General features: G+C 33.7%; 2 protein-coding genes across 2 annotated transcripts in view; one reads left to right on the top strand and one right to left on the bottom strand.

Moving 5' to 3' along the window:
• The window catches only part of LOC136805008 (cAMP-dependent protein kinase type II regulatory subunit-like), a 44083-nt gene that overhangs the window by 2654 nt on the left and 20891 nt on the right, over window positions 1-20538 (top strand). The window contains exons 2-3 of the mRNA XM_067061538.1: window positions 17632-17720; window positions 18756-18839. Coding sequence (XP_066917639.1) covers window positions 17632-17720; window positions 18756-18839 — 173 coding nt within the window. The remainder of the gene's footprint in view (window positions 1-17631; window positions 17721-18755; window positions 18840-20538) is intronic.
• The window catches only part of LOC136805039 (polyglutamine-binding protein 1-like), a 44775-nt gene continuing 44485 nt past the window's right edge, over window positions 20249-20538 (bottom strand). Inside the window, exon 9 of the mRNA XM_067061578.1 lies at window positions 20249-20258. The gene's annotated coding sequence lies outside the window, so the exon portion shown is untranslated. The remainder of the gene's footprint in view (window positions 20259-20538) is intronic.

Genomic DNA, 20538 nt, shown 5'->3' with positions numbered 1-20538 from the left:
TGAGACAAAATTTGTAAAAAGAGAATTAGACTGGTGACATTCTAGTCTGTTACAATCAGGGACAAAATACTTGGCACAAAAGGGAAATTCACCGGGGTGTTTTGAAACCACAATCGATTTGTAAGTGCTCTAAAGTAGGTTCGAAGGGTAGAGTTTTAACTCTGAGTTTTAACTTAGGACCTTAGGATCTGAGGATCCAAAAGTTTAAAAATGGTCCAGTAGGGCTTGAAATATAGCCTAGAAACCTATAAATCCCTCCCAGATCGAAATAATCGATGAAATCAAGTTGAGGGCCTGAAATTGACATTCTCGCCCGAACTTCAATTTTCGAAAAATGGTAAATTAGCCAAAAGTGCAAATATATTATGGCACGGATTGTAGTTTTAAGCCCCATTTTGTGAGTATTTTTGTCCATTTTGTCACCAAAGCTTAGTTTTAAAATGTTCTTAACTTGTTCTTAACTTTTAGCCATCGAAGCCTTATTTTCTTATATACATTATCGGCCCTTTTTTAATAACTTATCGGCAGCAATTTTAACCTAAAAGCTACGTTAATTGTTTATCATTATTTCTCAATTTAAAACTTCAGTGAAAATTTTAATATATTTAAAAATCAGTGATTTTCGATGGAATTTTCAACAGTTTACTACTTAAGAGATGAACTTTTTACCATTTGGAGCAAGAGTCTTAATTTTTGATGGCACAAAAGCCTTTCGTTACTACTCCCAGTGCCCAAGTATATAAAAGTGTAGATGATAAAAACTTTGTCCACCGTACCCCTCCCCCCTTCCCTAATGCCTAAACCCCTCCTTAAATAAAAAACCCCGTCGGGAACGCGGTCTCAGGGAACTACTTACTAACTAGCCAAAAACTTTAATCAGTTACTGTGAGTAGTATTGTTGCGAGTTCTATTGAACATTATCACATAATACATAAGTACATTTTCTTGGTTTTATTAAACATCATAAATGATTAAATAAAATCGGAATTAATATATAAGTTAAAAATATTAGCTCAGATGTTGTTCTATCACTATAATTCTATAATACACGTTTTTTTTTTTTATTAGAACCTTCATTTATTAAGGTTAGTTTATAAGAACATATAGGCTGAAATTCGTCGAAAAATTAAGAACATCTTAAAGAACATGCCCAGCCTCAGTTTGGAAAAAAAATGACAAGAAACTACAATTTTTTCCTCTTTTTAAGCAGTTTTAATTTAACCGAATTTAGGGGTGGATCTTCAAAAGTCGAGAGTCAAATATTGTCCAAATTTTGCCAAATTTAAGTGCTCTTTATTTTGTATCATATTGTCGATTTAGAGTAGTCTGAAAAATTAAGAACGCATTTAAGAACATTTTAGGCTGAAAATTGCTAAACAAAATAAGCACATCCAGGCTCAGCCAAATTTTAGGTGTTCTAATAAAAAAAAAACGTGTATACGAAAGAAATATACAAAAATATATCATAGAAAAAGTATGAATAAAAAAAGAAGGTGAAAATTGTTCGGATGAAAAAAGTCAAATTATAAAGATAAAAGAGGGGAAAAAGAAGAGGGGACGTAGTTTTTTGAGTCCGGGACCTTGTTGTTATGGAGTTCTCCGCGCGCGTCTTCGTGAAGGAAACTGGGCATGCGCAAATCGGTTTCTCTCTTCAGCCATCTTGCTGGGGGAATCTTCACGGAGGAGACAAGACCCAATCACGAAAAAAGACCCATCAAAACTGATGAGAAAAAGGAATTATTTTCAACAGGTGTAACTCTAAAATTGATATACATATAATTCATATCAGTTGAATGGAATCGCTTTAGAAGGAGTAACATTTATTCCTGAAAAATATCCTCTTTTTTCTGTTTTTGATGTGGTTATTAAGATTGCTTCAATTTTTTGTATTTTTTGATGGTTCGTTTTCTTGTTTGAACAGAGTGTTTGCAGATTTAGTTTCAGCCAACTTTTTCAACTTTTTACAGCTAAATAAAAAAGAGAATCATGGATGTACAAATACCACCTGGCTTGACAGAATTAATGCAAGATTTCACAGTTGCTGCTTTGAGGGAAAGACCAAATGACATAGTAGATTTCGCCGCTGATTATTTTGTTAAATTACGGGAGAGTAAAAAACAATATGATGGAGGTGCGAAGCCAAAAGGTGTACAGTTTTCAGGAGGACAAGATAGTGATGAAAGCAGTGGTGAAGAACCTGGTCAGTTTTTATGTATTATAAAAATAAAGGAGGACCATGCCTACGCACCGGACTTAACGAACACCGGACACGCAAAAATCCGGTGTAAAAGAGAGTTTTTTTTACCACCGGACAAATTCTACACCGGACTTAAGGAAGTCGGATGTCCGGTGTCGGAGAAGGATATTTTTTCCCACCGGACAATCAAAACACCGGATATGACCAGTCCGGTGCGTCCGGTGTTTCTTAATTTTTTGTTTCATAAATGTCCGGCGTCCAAAATTCCGGACTTATTGCGTCCGGTGTAGCGAAAGGATACTTTTTGCCACCGGACAAATACACCGGACAGTCTGGTGCGTCGGCAGGGTCCTTAAAAAGGCAGCAATAGACCTTTTTTCAAAGAGGCCACCCTGTTGAATAATTATGGACTACATAATTATTCAACAGGACGTCTTCTTTGAAAAAAGGTCTACTTTTAAATCGAACGGTGGTGTCAATCCAAAAAATCGGAACGTAATCGAATTGAATATTACCCAGGATTTGCCGTTGATTTCTTTGATTAGGTTCAATTGTAATTGATTAGGTTCGATTGATTCATCAATTGCATTCGCTTGCATTAATCGCTCTCACCCGCCAGCGGTACTAACACGCTTTAGGCTTTAAAGCTCTAGAGGAGTGGGCTAATTCAAAAAGTAAAAGTAAAATCAGACTAATCGAACTAATCAAACATTTAATTGAATCTCAATCAAATGTAATTCAAACACAATCGAACACAATCAAATACCGTGAGATTGGGTAACTTGCATCAGTGGAGGCTAACATGTATAGCCCTCAAATGAATAGACCTTTTTTCAAAGAGGACGTCCTGTTGAATAATTATGTAGTCCAGCCATAAAAACAATGATAGAGCCATGTATAATTACTGTATCATGCATATTGTAATAATTATGCATGGTTTTATCATTGTTTTTCTGCTGGACTACATGATTATTCAACAGGGTGGCCTCTTTGAAAAAAGGTCTATGACATGTCTGGTCATTAAATACAACTACGCAGCTCTGCTCGCAGCTCTCCTCTACCATTTTTGTTTTGATATAACTTTGTATTTTAATGACCAGCCAGGTCTTTTATTTGAGAGCTATGCATGTCAGTCTCCACTGAAGTAAGGAACCCAATCTCACGGTATTACCTAGGAATTGGTTGTTTGATTGAAATGCGATTGCATTTGACAGTCAAATCGCAATCAGTCGACTGCATTCAATTACATTCGATTGGTCCGATCGCAATTTTTATTTGAACTGTTAGATTGACACTGTCTGCCTTAAAACATCCTCATGAAGTTTGACAAAATAGATAGTTTGGTGATCTGTCAAATTGTTAGATTTGTCAATGTTCAGCCTTGTCACTTTCTTTGAACTTACAAAAATTTCTGATCACTATGTATTTAGTTTGCATACTTTAATCGTAGAAATTTCAGCAAGAGTTTTCCCTATTTTCGTTAAAATAAATCTCGCTAAAACACGCCAAATTGCCAGATCGCTAAAATTTATCTGCGCAAAATTTCTTGTTATATTGCCTTGATACATTTTTATCAATAGGAAGGGTTTCAGTGCAAAGAAATGCTAGAAAATGAATTCAATTAATAATGTAATTTGAGTATTCGGTAAAATTTATCCACGCAATATTTTTTGAAATCGTGATTCGCTAAAGTAAATCCAAAAAAAATCAAGATTTTCCTGACTCGCTAATATACGCTAAAATTAGTCTCGCTAAAATTTCTACAATTAAAGTAAATTCTACGAGAATTACTTATAGAAAACAAAAGCCCCCCTCCCCTGGAGGCAATCTGTGGTTTTTGAAGATTGAGCATTCAGGATAGAGTGACAAGAACAAACTACCACAACTTTGTGTAATGCTGGCATATCTTGTCTAATTCTGTCAAAGCAACTATCTGGTCTTACAAATGTTTATGAATGAAACCTTCTGATAAGCTGCTTGAAAAATTACTCTACTACAGTTTGTAGAGCAGATAGTTGCTATGGCAGAATTAGCCAAGGTATATATGTCGACATTACACAAAGTTACTGTCCTTTCATGCATCTAAAGTGATACCGTCAACTGCTTTAACTTGGGACTATCTGACAAAACATGGGAAGGCAATTCAACCACCATTTTCAGATATCAACCTGTCCCATGTTTCGACCAATCGTCCCAAGTTAGAGCAGTTGATGGTAGGTTATTAGGTTTGAAGCTACCTGGTTGGGTTACAAAGAAGTTTCTCTCTTTCAAGTAAATTTGAAAAGTTTAATCGGCATAATTGCAGTTGAGTCCTCCGTGGGGACTGATTTTTTCAGATCTAAATTTATGATCTTATTTTTGAAAAAAAATTGGAAAGAAATAATATGAAAACTCACATGTTTGATGGCTACGATTACTCGTGATAACCTTCACTGTGCAGTATAAAACTAAACTAAACGTCAAATTAACGGGACCGATTCATTTTTGACTTGCCTAGTTCCTGATAAATTGAGAACGACAGTAAATCAGCACTTTCATATCTTCCTCAGTAAATATCAGAAAAAATATTATTGCTATTTTTTTTTGAATAAGAATAACCCCTTTGTATAATGCTTTCAAAGAACGGGCAATAATTGGGAATGTACTTTGAATTATAACAGTGTATCTTCCGTTCTTTAGAATAACCCCTTTGTATAATGCTTTTAAAGAATGGGCAATAACTGGGTATGGACTATAAGATATAACAGTGTATCTTCCGTTCTTTAGAATAATCCCTTTCTATAATGCTTTTAAAGAACGGGCAATAATTGGGTATGGACTATCAGATATAATAGTGTATCTTCCGTTCTTTAGAATAACCCCTTTGTATAATGCTTTTAAAGAAGGGGCAATAATTGGGTATGGACTATCAGATATAATAGTGTATCTTCCGTTCTTTAGAATACTCCCTTTCTATAATGCTTTTAAAGGACAGGCAATAATTGGTAATGGGCTTTAAATTATAATAGTGTATATTTGGTATGGACTTTTTAAATTCTAACAAAAGGAAAATTATTGTTCAGTTACTATATATACTTGTGGTTCAGTCCCACCAATTACTATAACTATACTTGCTGCAGTTTAGTCCCGCCAAATACTTGGCGGGACTGTATTTCAGCCCCGATAATTTAATGGCGGGACTGAATTTCAGCCCCGACAAATACTTAAAAGCCTTATAATTAGTGCGTATTATTTATAATTAGCCCCGTTCTTCCCTGTTTTCAAAGTTCAAGCCGCCAATCCTTCTTTTAAAGGGACTAAACTAATAAAAGGAAAATTATTGTTCAGTTACTATAATATACTTGCAGTTCAGTCCCGCTAATTACTATTATAAATATACTTGCAGTTTAGTCCCGCCAAATACTATATATATACTTGCAGTTTAGTCCCGCCAAATACTATATATACTTGCAGTTCAGTCCCGCCAAATACTATAAAAAAAATTTAGTCGGGATTTAGTCGGGATTGAATTACAATCCTGTGTCGGGTCTCAACTACAATTATGCCCTTTAATCAATCTAATCCTGTGCCATTGGAAAAAAAAAATTAAACATAATTTTTGATTAATCATTTAACAATTTGGGTCAAAAATTATGCTTAGAACAAACAAGGGAAAGGCACAAAAATGTTGAAAATTAAAGAGAAGCACAATTTCATGTTATATTAAGTAATTTTGTTTAATCTTTGAAAATGATATTACACCTTTCCTGTTATTCCAACTTCTTAAAAATTGGCCTGGAAAATAAAAATGTATTTGGCCATTGTGTATAAAATTGTTTTGGAAGTAAGCAAACACATTTTTGCCTGCGAAGGATTAGTGAAAGTGGGATTACAGTTATTTTAACTTTTGATATCGATACTTATTTTGGAAAAAAATTTCAGGGATGTATAATATCATAAATAAAAAGAACGTATCAAAATTTGAGAGGATTCTGTTTGACAAAACTTTCAGAAAAGCTCAAGAAACCAACTTTCCACTAAGAAAAAGCAGATAAAAATGGGTTTCTTTACCTCCCAGAGACCAAATGGTGGAGAGTAATGAAAATATTTGCAAAAAGCTGTTTTGTGAATGACATGAAAGATGTATTACTGTAGCTGTCAAAGTGACTTTTTGTTATACAAAGGAATGTCGAAATTCAATAAAAGGAAGAAATGCCAAATCTGGTAAAACTCAAGAAAACATATGGTTTTGAGATTATTGCAACCTTACATTGTATTGACTTTATCCAGTTTAGAGCCAAAAAACTATGCATTTTTGGGGTGGTACTTCACATTCCTGTCAATAGATTTTGATTGTCTTAGTAAGGTATGATATCATAATTTGTGGGTGATTGCAGGCTTAGTCATTTGAAAACTTCAGACTCTGGTCAATCACACTCCTAAAATCTGCATTTTGGTATATAATTTAGATTTGTATGTGATAAGGTGTGCCATCCACTACTTTTAATAGTAAAGTCTAAAATCATGGTGTATGGTTGATTGCACTCCTCAGAGATTTTAGGTGTGTGTTCGTGTGTGTGGAGGTGTACATCTGCTATTGTGCGTCTCAAATGATTCAGCCTGGTGTGTTGTACCTATCAGTTACACTCACCATCTTCTCTTTGAATGCTTTGCAATTTTCATTTACACAATCAATTTCATTCATGAAATCTTAACAATTATAATCATTAGGGGTCCTTCATGGGATAAGAAAAAGAGGGTACATATTGATAAGCAAGTATGGGACTAAAATATTTTCAAACAAATATCTCTCTTCCACTTGACTTCACCTCCATGAACAACTTGCAACTTTTAAAACTACAATTTGGAAGAGCAGCTTTTTAACAAAATATCTTTCTTTCATTGGTTTGTAGAGTGATTATAAATACCTTACAGGGAAGAAACTTTTCCAGAATTTAATTTTGCGGTTTCACAGCTCAAAATTTCAGTTGAGAGGAATTTTCGTTTATGAGACATGTTTTTTTATAAGCATAGCACTTATTAAAAGCATATAATCATTTGAAGGCTCAGATTTGCAGAATTTGCCTGATCTATCAATTAGAATAAGCGTTTTACCTAGAATGTCGACTGTCTAAACTAGTAATAAGCCAGTTAAAATGTTTACATTATTACATTACTTCTGTATATGATTTGAAGGAAGTACTTCTGTGAGCCTCCCCCCCCCAGCGGACCTTCAATTCACGCAATCACACAAATTTTTTCCCAAATTCACGCATTCACACAAAGCTTTCGAATTCACGCATTCATGTAACTTTTTTTTCAATTTTCACGCATTCACGCATATGGGAAAGCCCATTAACGCAAACCACTGAGGGGCCTTCTGTATCTGGTATTGAACACCATTTTTGTATTATTATGTTCATCAAACAAATAGTTGATATAATTTCTAATTAAACTCAATTTAATTCAATCGTTGAAGTTTGGGCAGATGAAGCTTTGCAATAAATAATAAAGTAAATAAATTGATTCAAGTTATTAGTACTTTTTTTCAACTTGAAATTTATTCCCACTCTACAACAGATTTTTCTACAAAGTTTATCTACACTCCAAGTTACACTCCATCCACAAAGAAGTTTAAAGCAATTAGATGAATTTTGATTTACCACATTTTCTTCCACCACACTACCTGTCCTAATATTTGTTGTAACTAAAGAAAAAACAAACCTTACTAACTTTGACTAATAAAACTCATTACGTTTCAAACAAATACCTCTTTCTTGTCTATTTGTTTAGGAATAAAAGAGCTTATTTGTTCATTTAAAATACGTATAATAATTATAGAGAGGAAGTTAGCCTTCTTATCTTTGAGGAGTCCAAAGTTTATAAATTCAGTTGAGAGGTAGTTGGTTTGTACCCTGTCATATTGGAGCTAGAATTGAAGATCCTATCATTATGTCCTACTATGTTAAAATTTGTTGTGTATGCTGTGTGACCTTTATGTTAAACTGTTGTTGATTGAAAAATTTATTTACTCCTCATCGAGCAGTTACCAATGTTTTGATTCAAGTAAAATCAATTAAAATAGATTAGAATATAAAAAAGAGGGGGCTATTACATCCTATCATTAAAGCAGCTTTACTGATTAAGCTTGTAATGCCATTACATAAAAAATGACATTTTCATTTCCATTTCGTCTACCTTTATATTATGTGTGCATGTAATATATTATCTCACTTTTTACTTTTGAAACTTTCCACATTTTTCATCTTCCTGGTTTATGTAGAAGTGCAAATTCTTTTAATCAACTTTGCTTTAATAATTGTCATCAATTTGCATTTTTAATAATAAGTAATTGACAATAGGGTTATTTTCTCTCTTTTATATTTTTAATTGAATTCCATTTGCGTTTATGAGCCATAATTGATGTTAATATTGAAAGAATGTGTCTGTCAATACTCCTCAAAAATCGTGATGTACTGTGTTATATTAATGATGATGATATGTGTATAAAATGTTTTCTCTGGAGTTTGAAATTCACTTTCTATTATCAGTTTTATGCTTTTGTCTTTTTGGGTAGTATTACAATAATGATGACCATTTAGAGAGGGTAGAATGGAGAAAATTTGTTTATTTTTTTGAGAAAATTTATATATCTCTTCCAATCACACATTGGGTTCAAAATTTTTCTTAACGTTAAGACTGTATGTATCCATTGGTTACAGAATGTTAAATTGTTCGATTTTATCAGCCATGTATCAAGCACGTTACCTGACAAGGTATCTACTCACAAAGCCATAGTGGTTCTGAGGTTTCCTTTTTTGAAGGGTGGGTTGGCATTTAAAAGAGGGTAATTGGTCCCTCCAATATGGGTGCAAATTGCTTTCTTTATTCATGTTTTCTCAGGGGATCTAATTTTTGAATTGAATTTTTTTGAGGGGGTTTTGAGGGGGTCTCTCTACGTATCTGAGATTTTCAAAACATTTTGCACTAGAAGGGGGGGTCTTCGAATCTTTATCCTGAGAGGGGGTTCTCTAAAAAAGGTTAAAAATTGAAATTTTCATAGTAAATATTTCTTGTCTTCACTCCTCTAAAAAATGTGTTTGTTTCTGCCGACAATTTTGTGGAAAGGATGTGGGAGAAATTGGTTTGAAACGTCTCAGCTCCTTCTTTGCTGATATTCAAGGATTTTAAGTCCATGGAAAATGAACTTTGCACTTTTCCTATTACAGGATCTGGGACCATAGTTCGAAAAATGAACCTTTTTTTGTAGATTTACTTTCGATTAATCTAGACAATAATATCAGAGACAAAAATGAATTTTCCTACACACTTTCCTAATTCTGAATGAATCCCCTCCTACCAGATATAAAAAATGGAAACATTTTCATCGATGTAAAGAAATAAACAACAAAAACAAGTCAACAAAAAAATCAGCTTTTTCGACAGAAAAATTCTGATGAAGAAGTTTTAAGTATTTTTTTGGGACCGTTTTAACTTTTCAGAGCATGAAAAAGTCACAAAATCCAGAAACATTTTCTGGGGGTGGATTTCTTTAGGGGTATTCACTGGGGTTTAGATAAGAAAATATGACAATATCAAATGAATTTTAAAATATGCAATTGGGTGTAAAACCTTCTAGTCTTTCCAACTCATGATACATCAGACTTTGTTTATATTATAGATGCTGTCAAAGATATTTTCCATGTTCCCTTATATTCGTGTCAAAAAGCTTTCAGTAAATTCTTTTAGTTTAACAGCTTTTTTGCATAATATATACGTATGTTCTTGTCAAAACATGTCAAAGGTATATAGATTGTATTTGTATAAAAGTATGAAGGACTTTTGGGAAAGGTTATCGCTCTCAAAATTTATTCAAATTTGTTCTACTTTAAACGGTTTTGCCTATTATAGATTGTATGTGCATATTTTGATTGAAAGCCTACTCGTATAATCGTTTTTTATAAGAACATCCAAAGTTTTTTAAGCACTTGGATGTTCTTAACTTTTTGAGTTTTAAGCCTAAAAATATCTTAACATGTTCTTATTTTCGCCACTTTTGAGTATTTTTGTCTATTTTCCTAAGATATTGGGTGTTTTAGAGCCCACAAAGCATTGAAATGTTCTTAACTTGTTCTTAATATTTTGGCCGTCGAAGTCTTATGTTCTTATTATAAGAAAAACGTGTAATCGTTTTTAAAACTTGATCGTTGACTTGTTTATTTCAGCTCTGATTAACCTTACTTTTTTACTTTTTCTGAAGATGCTTTGGTTTCAAAGTGTTGTTTTGTTTGTCATCATTCTTTCAATCATCTACACGTTTTTTTTATAAGAACAAACTATATACGAACATCAGGCTTCGATGGCCCAAATGTTAAGAACATGTTAAGAACATTTTAAGGCTTCGCGGACTCGAAAACACCCGATTTCTTAAGAAAATATGGACAATACTCAAAAATGGCGAAAATAAGTACATGTTAAGAACATTTTCAGGTTTAACTTAAGAAGTTAAGAACATCCGAAGGCTTTAAAACTTTTCGATGTTCTTATATAAAAAAACGTGTATAGGAAAGTCTGTTTACAAAGTGCTGTTTTTTGACGCTACTATCCTTTCAGAAACCACTCTCAACAGAATTTAGTCAAACTTTACATAGGGGCGGGTTACACCCTCCAAAAATCCCAAATAAGATGGGGGCTAAAAGTGTTTCAAATATTTGGAGAACCTGGTGTACTTGGGGGAGCTGAAATCTCATAATTTAATGCGGGGGCTGAATACTTCTTAATGGTTGGCTTCAATTACTCAAATTAAAGCTAATGAAGCTGAAAAAAATTTCGCCTGTGGCCCAATACTTTTATATAAACTGAGCAGAGTATTTTATCTTGAACTTTGAACTGCAACACAATTTACATCGAATAACCCATTTTTTTGTGAAACACACTTTTGAAAGTGTCGAGGGTCGAAAGTCCTGGGGGCTACCAAAGATTTCATGAATCTTGTGGGGGACTTAAAACTCAAGGGGACCTAATTTTTGCCTGGAACGTAAACCCAGGCTGACGCTATAAAACTATACCCATATGGTCTCCTTATGAAAGCCAATAAAAAAATTATCATAAACAGACTTACTATCATTACAGTTTTTTTAATAAGAACGTCGAAAAGTTTTGAAACATTCGGTGTTCGGATGTTGTTCACCTTCTGGGTTTTAAGTCAAATATTCTTAAGATAAAAATGTTCTTAAAGTGCTCTCGTTTCAGTATTTTGTCAATATTTTGGTCATGTTTTCCTAAGAAATTCCATGTTTTAGAGTGTTCTTAAAAAATTGTAGAGCCTCAAAGCTTTATTGAGATTTGCCAAAATGTCAAAATGTGTTTATTTTATCCTACCATTATTTCTTGCTTTTTTATATCTCCTTGTCTTAACAAAATAAAAATTGACACATTACACGTTTTTTTTACAAGAGCAAACTGTACAAGAACATAAGGCTTCGACGGCCAAAATGCTAAGAACAAGTTTAGAATATTTTAGGGCTTTGCAGACTCTAAAACACCCAAAACGGTGAAAATAAGAACATTTTTAGGCTTAAAGCTCAAAAAGTTAAGAACATCCAAAGGCTTCAAAAATTTTGAATGCTCTTGTAAAAAAAGAACGTACGTATGTTGTCTGTGAACTTTGTCATTTTTGTTACTTCTTTAACACTTCTGAAATGTCTTTTCCATTTATCGAATATTTGTTATGTGTTTAGGATGTTTTTGTCATATTTTTATCAAGTTTGCTTTTAATGGTTGGTGTTAGATTTTGTTCCTTGTTATTTGATGACAAAGTTTTTTAAAGTGATATGTTTTTGAGGTGTTTTTTTTTTCAAAATCATTTTGACTAAGGCACTAGTTCTTGAAAGACTTTTGAAGCATGAGAAAAATGGATTGATAGCGCATCTTACTTAAAAGTAGTACAAGTCTGAGTTTGTGAGCTGATATCATGTTGTGTCAAGACACATCCAGTACTTTGGGGGAAACAAATAACATAATTATCTACCCTACAAAACTCCTGAATTGGCAATCATCAACAAAATATAACTAGTTCTGTTTCAATGTAACAAGTAGCTCAAAGAGTGGGTTCCAAAAAATTCCTGGAAAAAAAGTCCTAAGAGGTGGATGGAGGCAAAAGGTTTTGTTGGTTTTCTAGGGCAGTGGTTGCCAAATGGTTTTCCCTTAAGTACACTGCGGTAGCGGTAGATATGAACGGTAGATATGAAAATTTTTTTTCTTGCAATTGTGGATAGACACCCACTTTAAAATGATTTTTTATAATTTTCTAATAAGCTTCGAGATTTCAAGGGGTATTGATCTTCTTCATCTGTAACAACAGACTGTTTGTCCAGAGTTAGATTATTCGTACCTTCTTACATCGCTCACTCTTTCAATCTTGATGTTTGTTTTACTTTTGTTCCAATAGCTTAAGGGCCCTTCTCGATTTCTCTTTAAGAGTGATCTGATTTTTTCAGGACTTGTATAATATGAGGTTACAATGATATCAGTACTTGATATCCCATTGGAACTGTTTTTTGGACCCAAAAGATAAAAACAAAAAAAAGAGATTTTTTTTTCGAAATGTTTTCTTTGTTTTTAATATTTTGTATTTTCATATTTTGATATTTAAATATTACAACCTTTTCTTTTTATTTGTACGAATTCACCTGATATTCTTATTAGCTTTTTTGATTTGCAAAAGCAGGAGATAACCTACTTTGTTTCAATGGAAAATCCTTACAATTTAATACTCATAAAATCCAAGAAGAAGGTTTGATAATTCAAACCAACTGATGGTCATATAATTGACAAAAATCAGGCTACTACTATTTATTTACAAAGGAATATAAAAAAAAACTCAGAAATAACAACTAAATATTCTTATAATGAAAAATATATAGTGCTGGACAAGTTCATATATTTATTTTCTTATTACTTTTTTTCTTACTCCTTCTTTGCTTCATTTTTCTTTTTCCCCAATTTTTTTTTTCAACTCTTCATTCTTCTTTTGCGTTCTTTTTTTATATAATATTTTATATGTTTATATCTCTGTTTGTACCATGTCTTATGAAAATTTTTGAAAATGAAAAATAGAAAGAGAGAAGATTTCTTGATTTTCTTCAACTTCATCTTCAAGAGTTTTCTTTTTTAATAACACTCTTCCTCTTTTTTTTTTTTTTGTTGCTGTAGTTTATCTGTTTGTTATGATGTTGTCTAGAGCTCAATAAGTGAACTTTAGTAGAATGGAGTCATGACTTGTTTTTGGTTTCGAACTTTATCTTGTTGTCTTGAGAAAGTTCTAGCTTTATATCATATTATTATAAGTTATCTGTCAAAGTTAAAAGGAAATGACACTCTTATAACGGTGTAAAAACTTAAAAATCTCCATTTCTAAGTTTCTCTAATCTTCAAATCAAAAAGTGCAAAGTCCCACTTTCTTTCTTTTGGTAGTAAATGCTTTTGTTAGTGTTCATTTTCTTTGGTGTCACTGTTTTTAAAGAGTCAAGACCCCCCCTTAGGTAGGAAGACCCCCTTTTAGGTAGGAAGACCCCCCCTTTAGGTGGGAAGACCCCCCCTTTAGGTGGGAAGACCCCCCTTTAGGTAGGAAGACCCCCCTTTAGGTAGGAAGACCCCCCTTAGGTGGGAAGACAAAAATCCTCGTAACCCAAATTCGAGAGAAACCCTACTTATCCTTAAATGCAAACCCCTCTTAGAAAAGAAGAAACCACCCCCTTGCGAAATCTCAGAACCCCCCTCCTCCCTTTAATGCTAAGGAAAGAAACTAAGGACGTGCTTTCAAATATTCTATTTGTCATTTTATCATGTTCTATCTACTTTAATGATACATGGATTTTTTATAAGCATACACAAATTCGAAAACAGGGTCAGAGATGCTTACGTCGAGGGTTTGACAAGGCTGAAAAGTCCTATAAGGTTGCCTATATCCTAAGCAAAATTTTAGGGAAATTCCGAAAATCCGTAAAATACAACCCAAAAAAATCCAGAATCAGGAAAACACATTTTTCGTAGGATCAAGGTAATGCTTAGTATATGCTTAAAATTTTTTGCCATATCTGAGCCTAGAATGCTGATAAGTGCAATGCTTATAAAAAACATGTAACACGAATGTTAAAGATTCTTATTAAACTAACTCAAATGTGATTCTACCAAAATAGTTTGATTGTCCAATTTTCATCTTTGTCGTTGTTTGAAGTACCCATAATTCTGTATTTTTCCTTTTTCACTCCATAAAATTTTTATAATATTCCAACTAAAAATTGTTTTATGTTTTTTTTTTGTCAAAAGAAAGCTCCATAAAACACATGTGCAGGTTAAGATACTAAGTGACTTTAGAAATGGGGAATGTCTGGGCAAAACACTTTTCCAAAGATTCAAAAGCAGTAGGTGACGCTACTTCAGAACCTATTGAGGATGCTTCAAATTCAGTAAATAATGAAGACGAGGATGGAGAGGAACCAGGTATGTTATTTTACCGAACAGACGGTTAATGTAATTTGCTGAATCAATTCAGTAAGTAGAAGGAATACGATTAGCGGGTATTTTTCAACTTCTATTGATAGGCTTTCCCGTTTCAAAATTCAGCAAGGGCCAATAGACCTTTTCATAAATTACGTCACGAACATGACTTGCCTCGTTTTGAAATTATTACCATGGTGATTAACTCCCAGCGAATTTTATTAAAATTACTTTCGATTTATAAACGAATCATTTGATGTCTCAAGGGACATAATCACCATGGTAATTTGCTTTATATGGAAAACATTATCATCAAAGTAAGCAAGCTAAGAATAAGCGACACTTGAAGCATAGTCATTATAAAAAACCCTCGTCAGGTAATGTATTGTTTTAGCTTTATTGTCAACTTTCCCTTTGTTGTAAATAAAAAAAGGCAAGTTGCGATTTGCATACTTTTCGATCACGTTACCATATTCGTCTCTTGGGATTGGTTAATATTATAATCACATGATCAAAAACTATGCAAAACAAATCAATTTAAGGTACGCTCTAACGGTTAGTAATAAAAAGAAACAAAAGCCTTCCAGACCGGTTTTTATAATGACTATGCTTGAAGCGACTGGACTTAAAAAAATACCTTGGTTCACTCGTTACGATGTAAGAACAAGTTAACTTTCCTCATTAATTATGAAAATCTCGGATGTCCAATATCGCTATAGTATATGCTTTAAACTGCTTAAAAAGAGTTTTAAATTTCGTTTTACTAGTCCCAGATGGTTGAAGAACAAAAGAATCTTCCCACTAGTGTCTATTATCTTGAAATTACCAGTTTTTATTGCCTTATTGTTTTCTTTTTTCATTTGTTTTATAACAATAAAAAAGGTTCTAGTTTTGATATGTAGCCTATCGTGATGAGTACTGTAGGTAGAGCTTTTACAGTTTTGGTATTGTGGAAGGAAAGCAAAATATCTATAAATTACATGAAAAAGAGCTTTGCTTTGGCTTCCGAGCTAGCAGAACAAACGATTCTCTTGGGAATATTATTAACCGTTTTTTAATTTCTCCAATACCTTATCGGGGAAAACTTCGTCGGGGAGAAGTCACGAAATTTTGAGCAAGTGACGAATATTTTCCCCGACGAAAATTTTCCCCGACGAAAATTTTCCCCGTCGAAGTTTTCCCCGATAAGGTACTCGAGAAACGAAATTTTGATCAATTTGAGACAAAAATTACATAACTCCGATCCCAGAATCACAATATTTCAGGCAGTCGTAATTTTGGGACTGACAAATTGAATTTAACACTACTACAAACAATTTGCTCCTTTTGGTGATTACTGCTTGGTCCATTTGCGTATTTTCTGGAAAACGTTATTTTACTTTTTTTGAGCCTTTGCAGTCATTTGTAGACGTTTACCGGTTTTCATATTGGACAGTATTACATTTTTTGGGACAGAGAACTTCATCAAAGCCGTTAGACCATGGTTTCTGATGAAAGTGACGATGATTTAGTAGTTCGTAAGTTGATCAATCGTATACACGTTTTTTTTATAAGAACATTCAAATTTTCTGAAGCCCTTTGGATTTTCTTAACTTTTTGAGTTTTAGACTAAAAATTTTCATAACATGTTCTTATTCTCACCATTTGCCCGTCTTCCTTAGAAACCAGGTGTTTCAGACAAAGCCTTAAAATGCTCTTAACTTGTTCTTAATATTTTGGCTTTATCTTGTATAGCCTTATATGAAAGAAACGTGTAATCCGTTCACTATCTTATGGATGATGTTTTTTACAAATACTCGATTCCATTGTTATTGATGGCTAAAGGTTTTGTTTTTAAATAAGAGTGATGTCGTTTGCTTACTCGTCAATTTTAATTCACAAGCTTTTACACATTGAATTGACACAGATGTGGAGCAAGATTGGTCGGAAAGAGGAAAATAAAAACATTTTTTGCTTATATCAGAACAATATAACAAAAGCAAGACACTGTGTTGATATGAAATACGTGTCTGATATGAAACGGGAACAACTTATGTAAAAATAAAACCTTTAAAAAGAAAAGATTTACACTTGAAAGTCGTCATCGAATCAGCCAACTGAAAATGAACGGATCATAAGGCAGTTAAATAAACAAATGTAGTGTTTCCGGAATGCCGGTAAAGGGATAAAGCTCTCATGCGGCCGGCCGGAAAAATTTTTTGTTGTTGCTATTTTTGATAACTTAAGATCATTGAAATAGGACTTTAAAGATAACTTTTATGTGCAAACAGTATGAAGTAAGCCCTGAATACTAATGTATCAACTACTAACGAAAATATCTAACCAAACGACGTTTGATAGCTTGAACGGTCAACTTGATTTTCTTTATGATGAACCATATAGATGAACCCATAGTCGGCAGCCGGGTCAGAAAAATTATTTTTTCACCCGGCTGGTTTCTGGAAACACTACAATTTTTCACCCTAGTGATGTTGTTAGGCAACGTTTTAACACTACAATGGGTTCTTTGCGGGTACCACTCTCATAAAAAACTCTGATCAATTATGACGGATACAGTCCTTGGTTTATAAAGGTCAGTGGATGTTACATGACTCTCATTCCATACTCTTTTAATGGATGTTACATATTCGTGAACATTGCCGTCCTGAGAGGAACTGCGTCTCCATCAACGATAAATGTATATTTTATACAACCAAACATACATTACTTTTACTACTACTTCTTTATAAACTAGTATTGCCCCACACAATGGTTTCATATGTTATCTTTTATATATAGAATCATCACAGTAGTCGGTTCGCGCATAAGCTTACAACCCGTACTATTGACCGCGTAATGATTTTGGACCACCGAAAAATCGATACACTCGGCGACAATCGTTGTAAGAAGAAACTTACAACTAACTAGTGAACTGCATAATGATTTTCAAATGTTTTGTTTTTCTTTTTATATAGAACCACCGAAGAATCGTTACGCTCGGCGACAGTCGGTGTGTGCAGAAGCTTACAACCCTGACGAGTCTGATGACGAAGATGAAAAATTGGTAAGAGAGCTGTTTTTGTTTTTTGTTCTACGTGTTCCCAACATTCTTATTTAAAATATGAAAATCTTCTCTGTTCCTCTTGGATCTCTTCCGTAGGAAGTTTGCGATTTCCGAAATACCGAATAATCTTGCCAAAATTTCCGAATTTTCGTAAAAGAATACTTGCAATTCCGATACCGATTTCTTTGGGTATTTTTCCTCGTTTTGACTAGTTTTTCATCAAACTTGATTTTTCATGTAAGAAGGGGGATAAAAACTTTATAATACCGAAATTTCGAAGCAAAAATTCATGGATTTCCGATACCGAAACAATCTCAGAATTCCGAAATACCGAAGGAATTTTGCCCGATTTTCGAAATTCCGAAGCAAAAAGGGTCGACTTCCGCAATTCTGAAATACTGTACGCCCCCACTCTTCCGTGCTGTGTTGGACAAAGTTTTCAATATCCTTGCAATGAAATCAACCAACAGTTTTCGTATCGAATTATTTCGTATTCGAACTATTCACCATTCAAGGTACCTTATCGGGGAAAATTTTTGTCGGGGAAAATATTCGTCACTTGTCCAAAATTTCGTCACTTTTCCCCGACGAAGTTTTCCCCGATAAGGTATTTCCCGCTCGAATCCCCGCTGAATTCAATGTTCCGTCCAATTTAAAGATAGCCAAACTACCTGGCCTTTGACCCCGTGAAACAGTACTCTGGAAGTGTAATATCGCTAGGCTATCCACGTAAAATATCATGCGCTTCTATCAAAATTCGTCGTTCCTATGACTAAAGGTTAAATCTCAAAATAAGTACCTTAAAAAACTCAAAGTTTTACTGTGGTGGTCATCTTTGAGATTGAGATTCCCTTTTTTTTCATGTAGAGGAATATTCAATGTTTTCATATGAAAAAAGGCCAATATCAAAGGCAGAGCAGAATTGCAAGATTTCCAATTTTCAAAGACACTGATTTTGAGATTGAACCTTTAGTCATGTGGACGACTTAAATAATAATCTCTATAAAATCTATTGTTTTTTTCTTTTTATTTTAGGTCGTGCATCCAAAATCGGACGTCCAACGTAAACGGTTGAACGAAGCTGTCGGAAATATCTTGTTATTCAAAAATTTGGACAATGTAAGTGTGCTATCTCCCCTCTCCTTTTTGGACCTACCTCCGGGTACCCCGGTGGAGGTCCTTTGAATTAACCCATGTCCGTTCGTCCGTCTGTTCGTTCGTCTGTTGCCAGCTTTTCTCGGGATTGGCTCATTAGTTTTTTCTGATTTTTTGCACAATGATGCAAAATGGCAATGCCCAAAATGTCCGATTTTCGGAAAAAAAATTTTTATCCCGGAAAAACTGTTTTTTTGGCACTTTCTCGAGATTTTATCATTAGTTTTTTCTGATTTTTTGCTCAAAGATGCCCAGAGTCCGATTTTTGAGAAAAAAATTTTTCCGGCCAAAAATGCCGGAAATATGCCGGAAATCGCCGTTTTTCTGGATTTTAATTGGACTTTTTCCTTATAATTGGTTGTGCTTTCATTCAAAAAACATTAATAATAGCAATGCCCACCAACATGCATGTTCCAATTTTCAATGAAATTGATTTTTAAAGCCGGAACTATTCAAAAATCGCCGGAACAACCTATTTTCGCCGGAAAGACAGTATTTCTTAAATTTCTCGAGCTGTACTTTATATTTTTTTATGAAATTTTGCACACTGATGCAAAATTATAACACCTAAAATGTGACGGGGCCCGACTTTCGAAAAACATTTTTTTCCGGCCGAAAATGCCGGAAATATGCGGGAAAAACCGGTTTTTTTGACATTTTCTCGAATTTTCATCCTTATTTTTCTCTGATTTTTTGCAGAATGATGCGTATTCGCAATGCTCAAAACATGACCGAGTTCGATTTTTGAGAAAATGTTTTTTCCGGCCAAAAAAGCCGGAAATTTCCGTTTTTGCAGATTTTCATTGGATTTTTTCGTTTCATGTCTTTGTTTTTTCAAACAAAAACATCATTTATAAGAATGTCCACGATTAAGCATGGTTCAATTTTCAATGAAACTAATTTTGGTACAGGAACTTTCTAAAAATCGCCAGAAAAGCCGAGAATCGCCGGATTCCATAAATTTCTCTAGTTGTTCTTGTATTATTTTGCATTTTCATACTATTGTTCTCATTTTTCAATTGTCTTATTACATCAATCTTCCGGTAGGTCCATTCAGCATGTAGCTTGTTCCTTTTTTATTCCAGGCTAAGATAAAAGTAGATTTTGAGATCAAACTGGCTATTTAGCCAGGAATAGTCTGAACCCCCTATGTTGAGGAGGTGTAATAAAAAATCCAGAGTAATCAGTATAAGGGCCAAATTGAAAATTCCCGTTTCTGTCACGGAAGGAAATCAGAGCCTTTTTTGGTCTATTTTTGAAAAATGGTAAACTTAATGAAAATAGTATTAGTCCTGAATCAAAGCCTTTATAGTACTACTACTTCCAAACCAAAATAAATTTCATAAAAGTTTTCCCTCGTTGAATAATTGAACTTTGAAGGTTCTGTCACGGAAGGAACGCAGCAAAGAAATTAAAAAAGACAAAAGTATACTGATTCAGATTCCTGTGAATTTAAAGAGAATTTTAAATCCAAAATACCACCAGAAAAAACTTATGTCTATCTGCTTGTCATTGAAAAAAGAACTGAGTCAAAAAAAATAATTTCAATGGCTACAGCACAGGCCTTTGCAACTGAGAAAGGTCAGTGTCACGGAAGGACACCGTCACGGAAGGAAAAAATTCCTATTTTTCAAAATCAGCAATAGCGTAAGAAATATTGACT

The sequence above is a fragment of the Clytia hemisphaerica genome, unplaced genomic scaffold, assembly GCF_902728285.1.
Source record: "Clytia hemisphaerica strain Z4C2 unplaced genomic scaffold, Clytia hemisphaerica genome assembly, whole genome shotgun sequence".
NCBI classification, from domain to species: Eukaryota; Metazoa; Cnidaria; class Hydrozoa; order Leptothecata; family Clytiidae; genus Clytia; species Clytia hemisphaerica.
The sequence above is the reverse complement of the archived record's forward strand: the minus strand, read 5'-3'. Positions and strand labels throughout refer to the sequence as shown.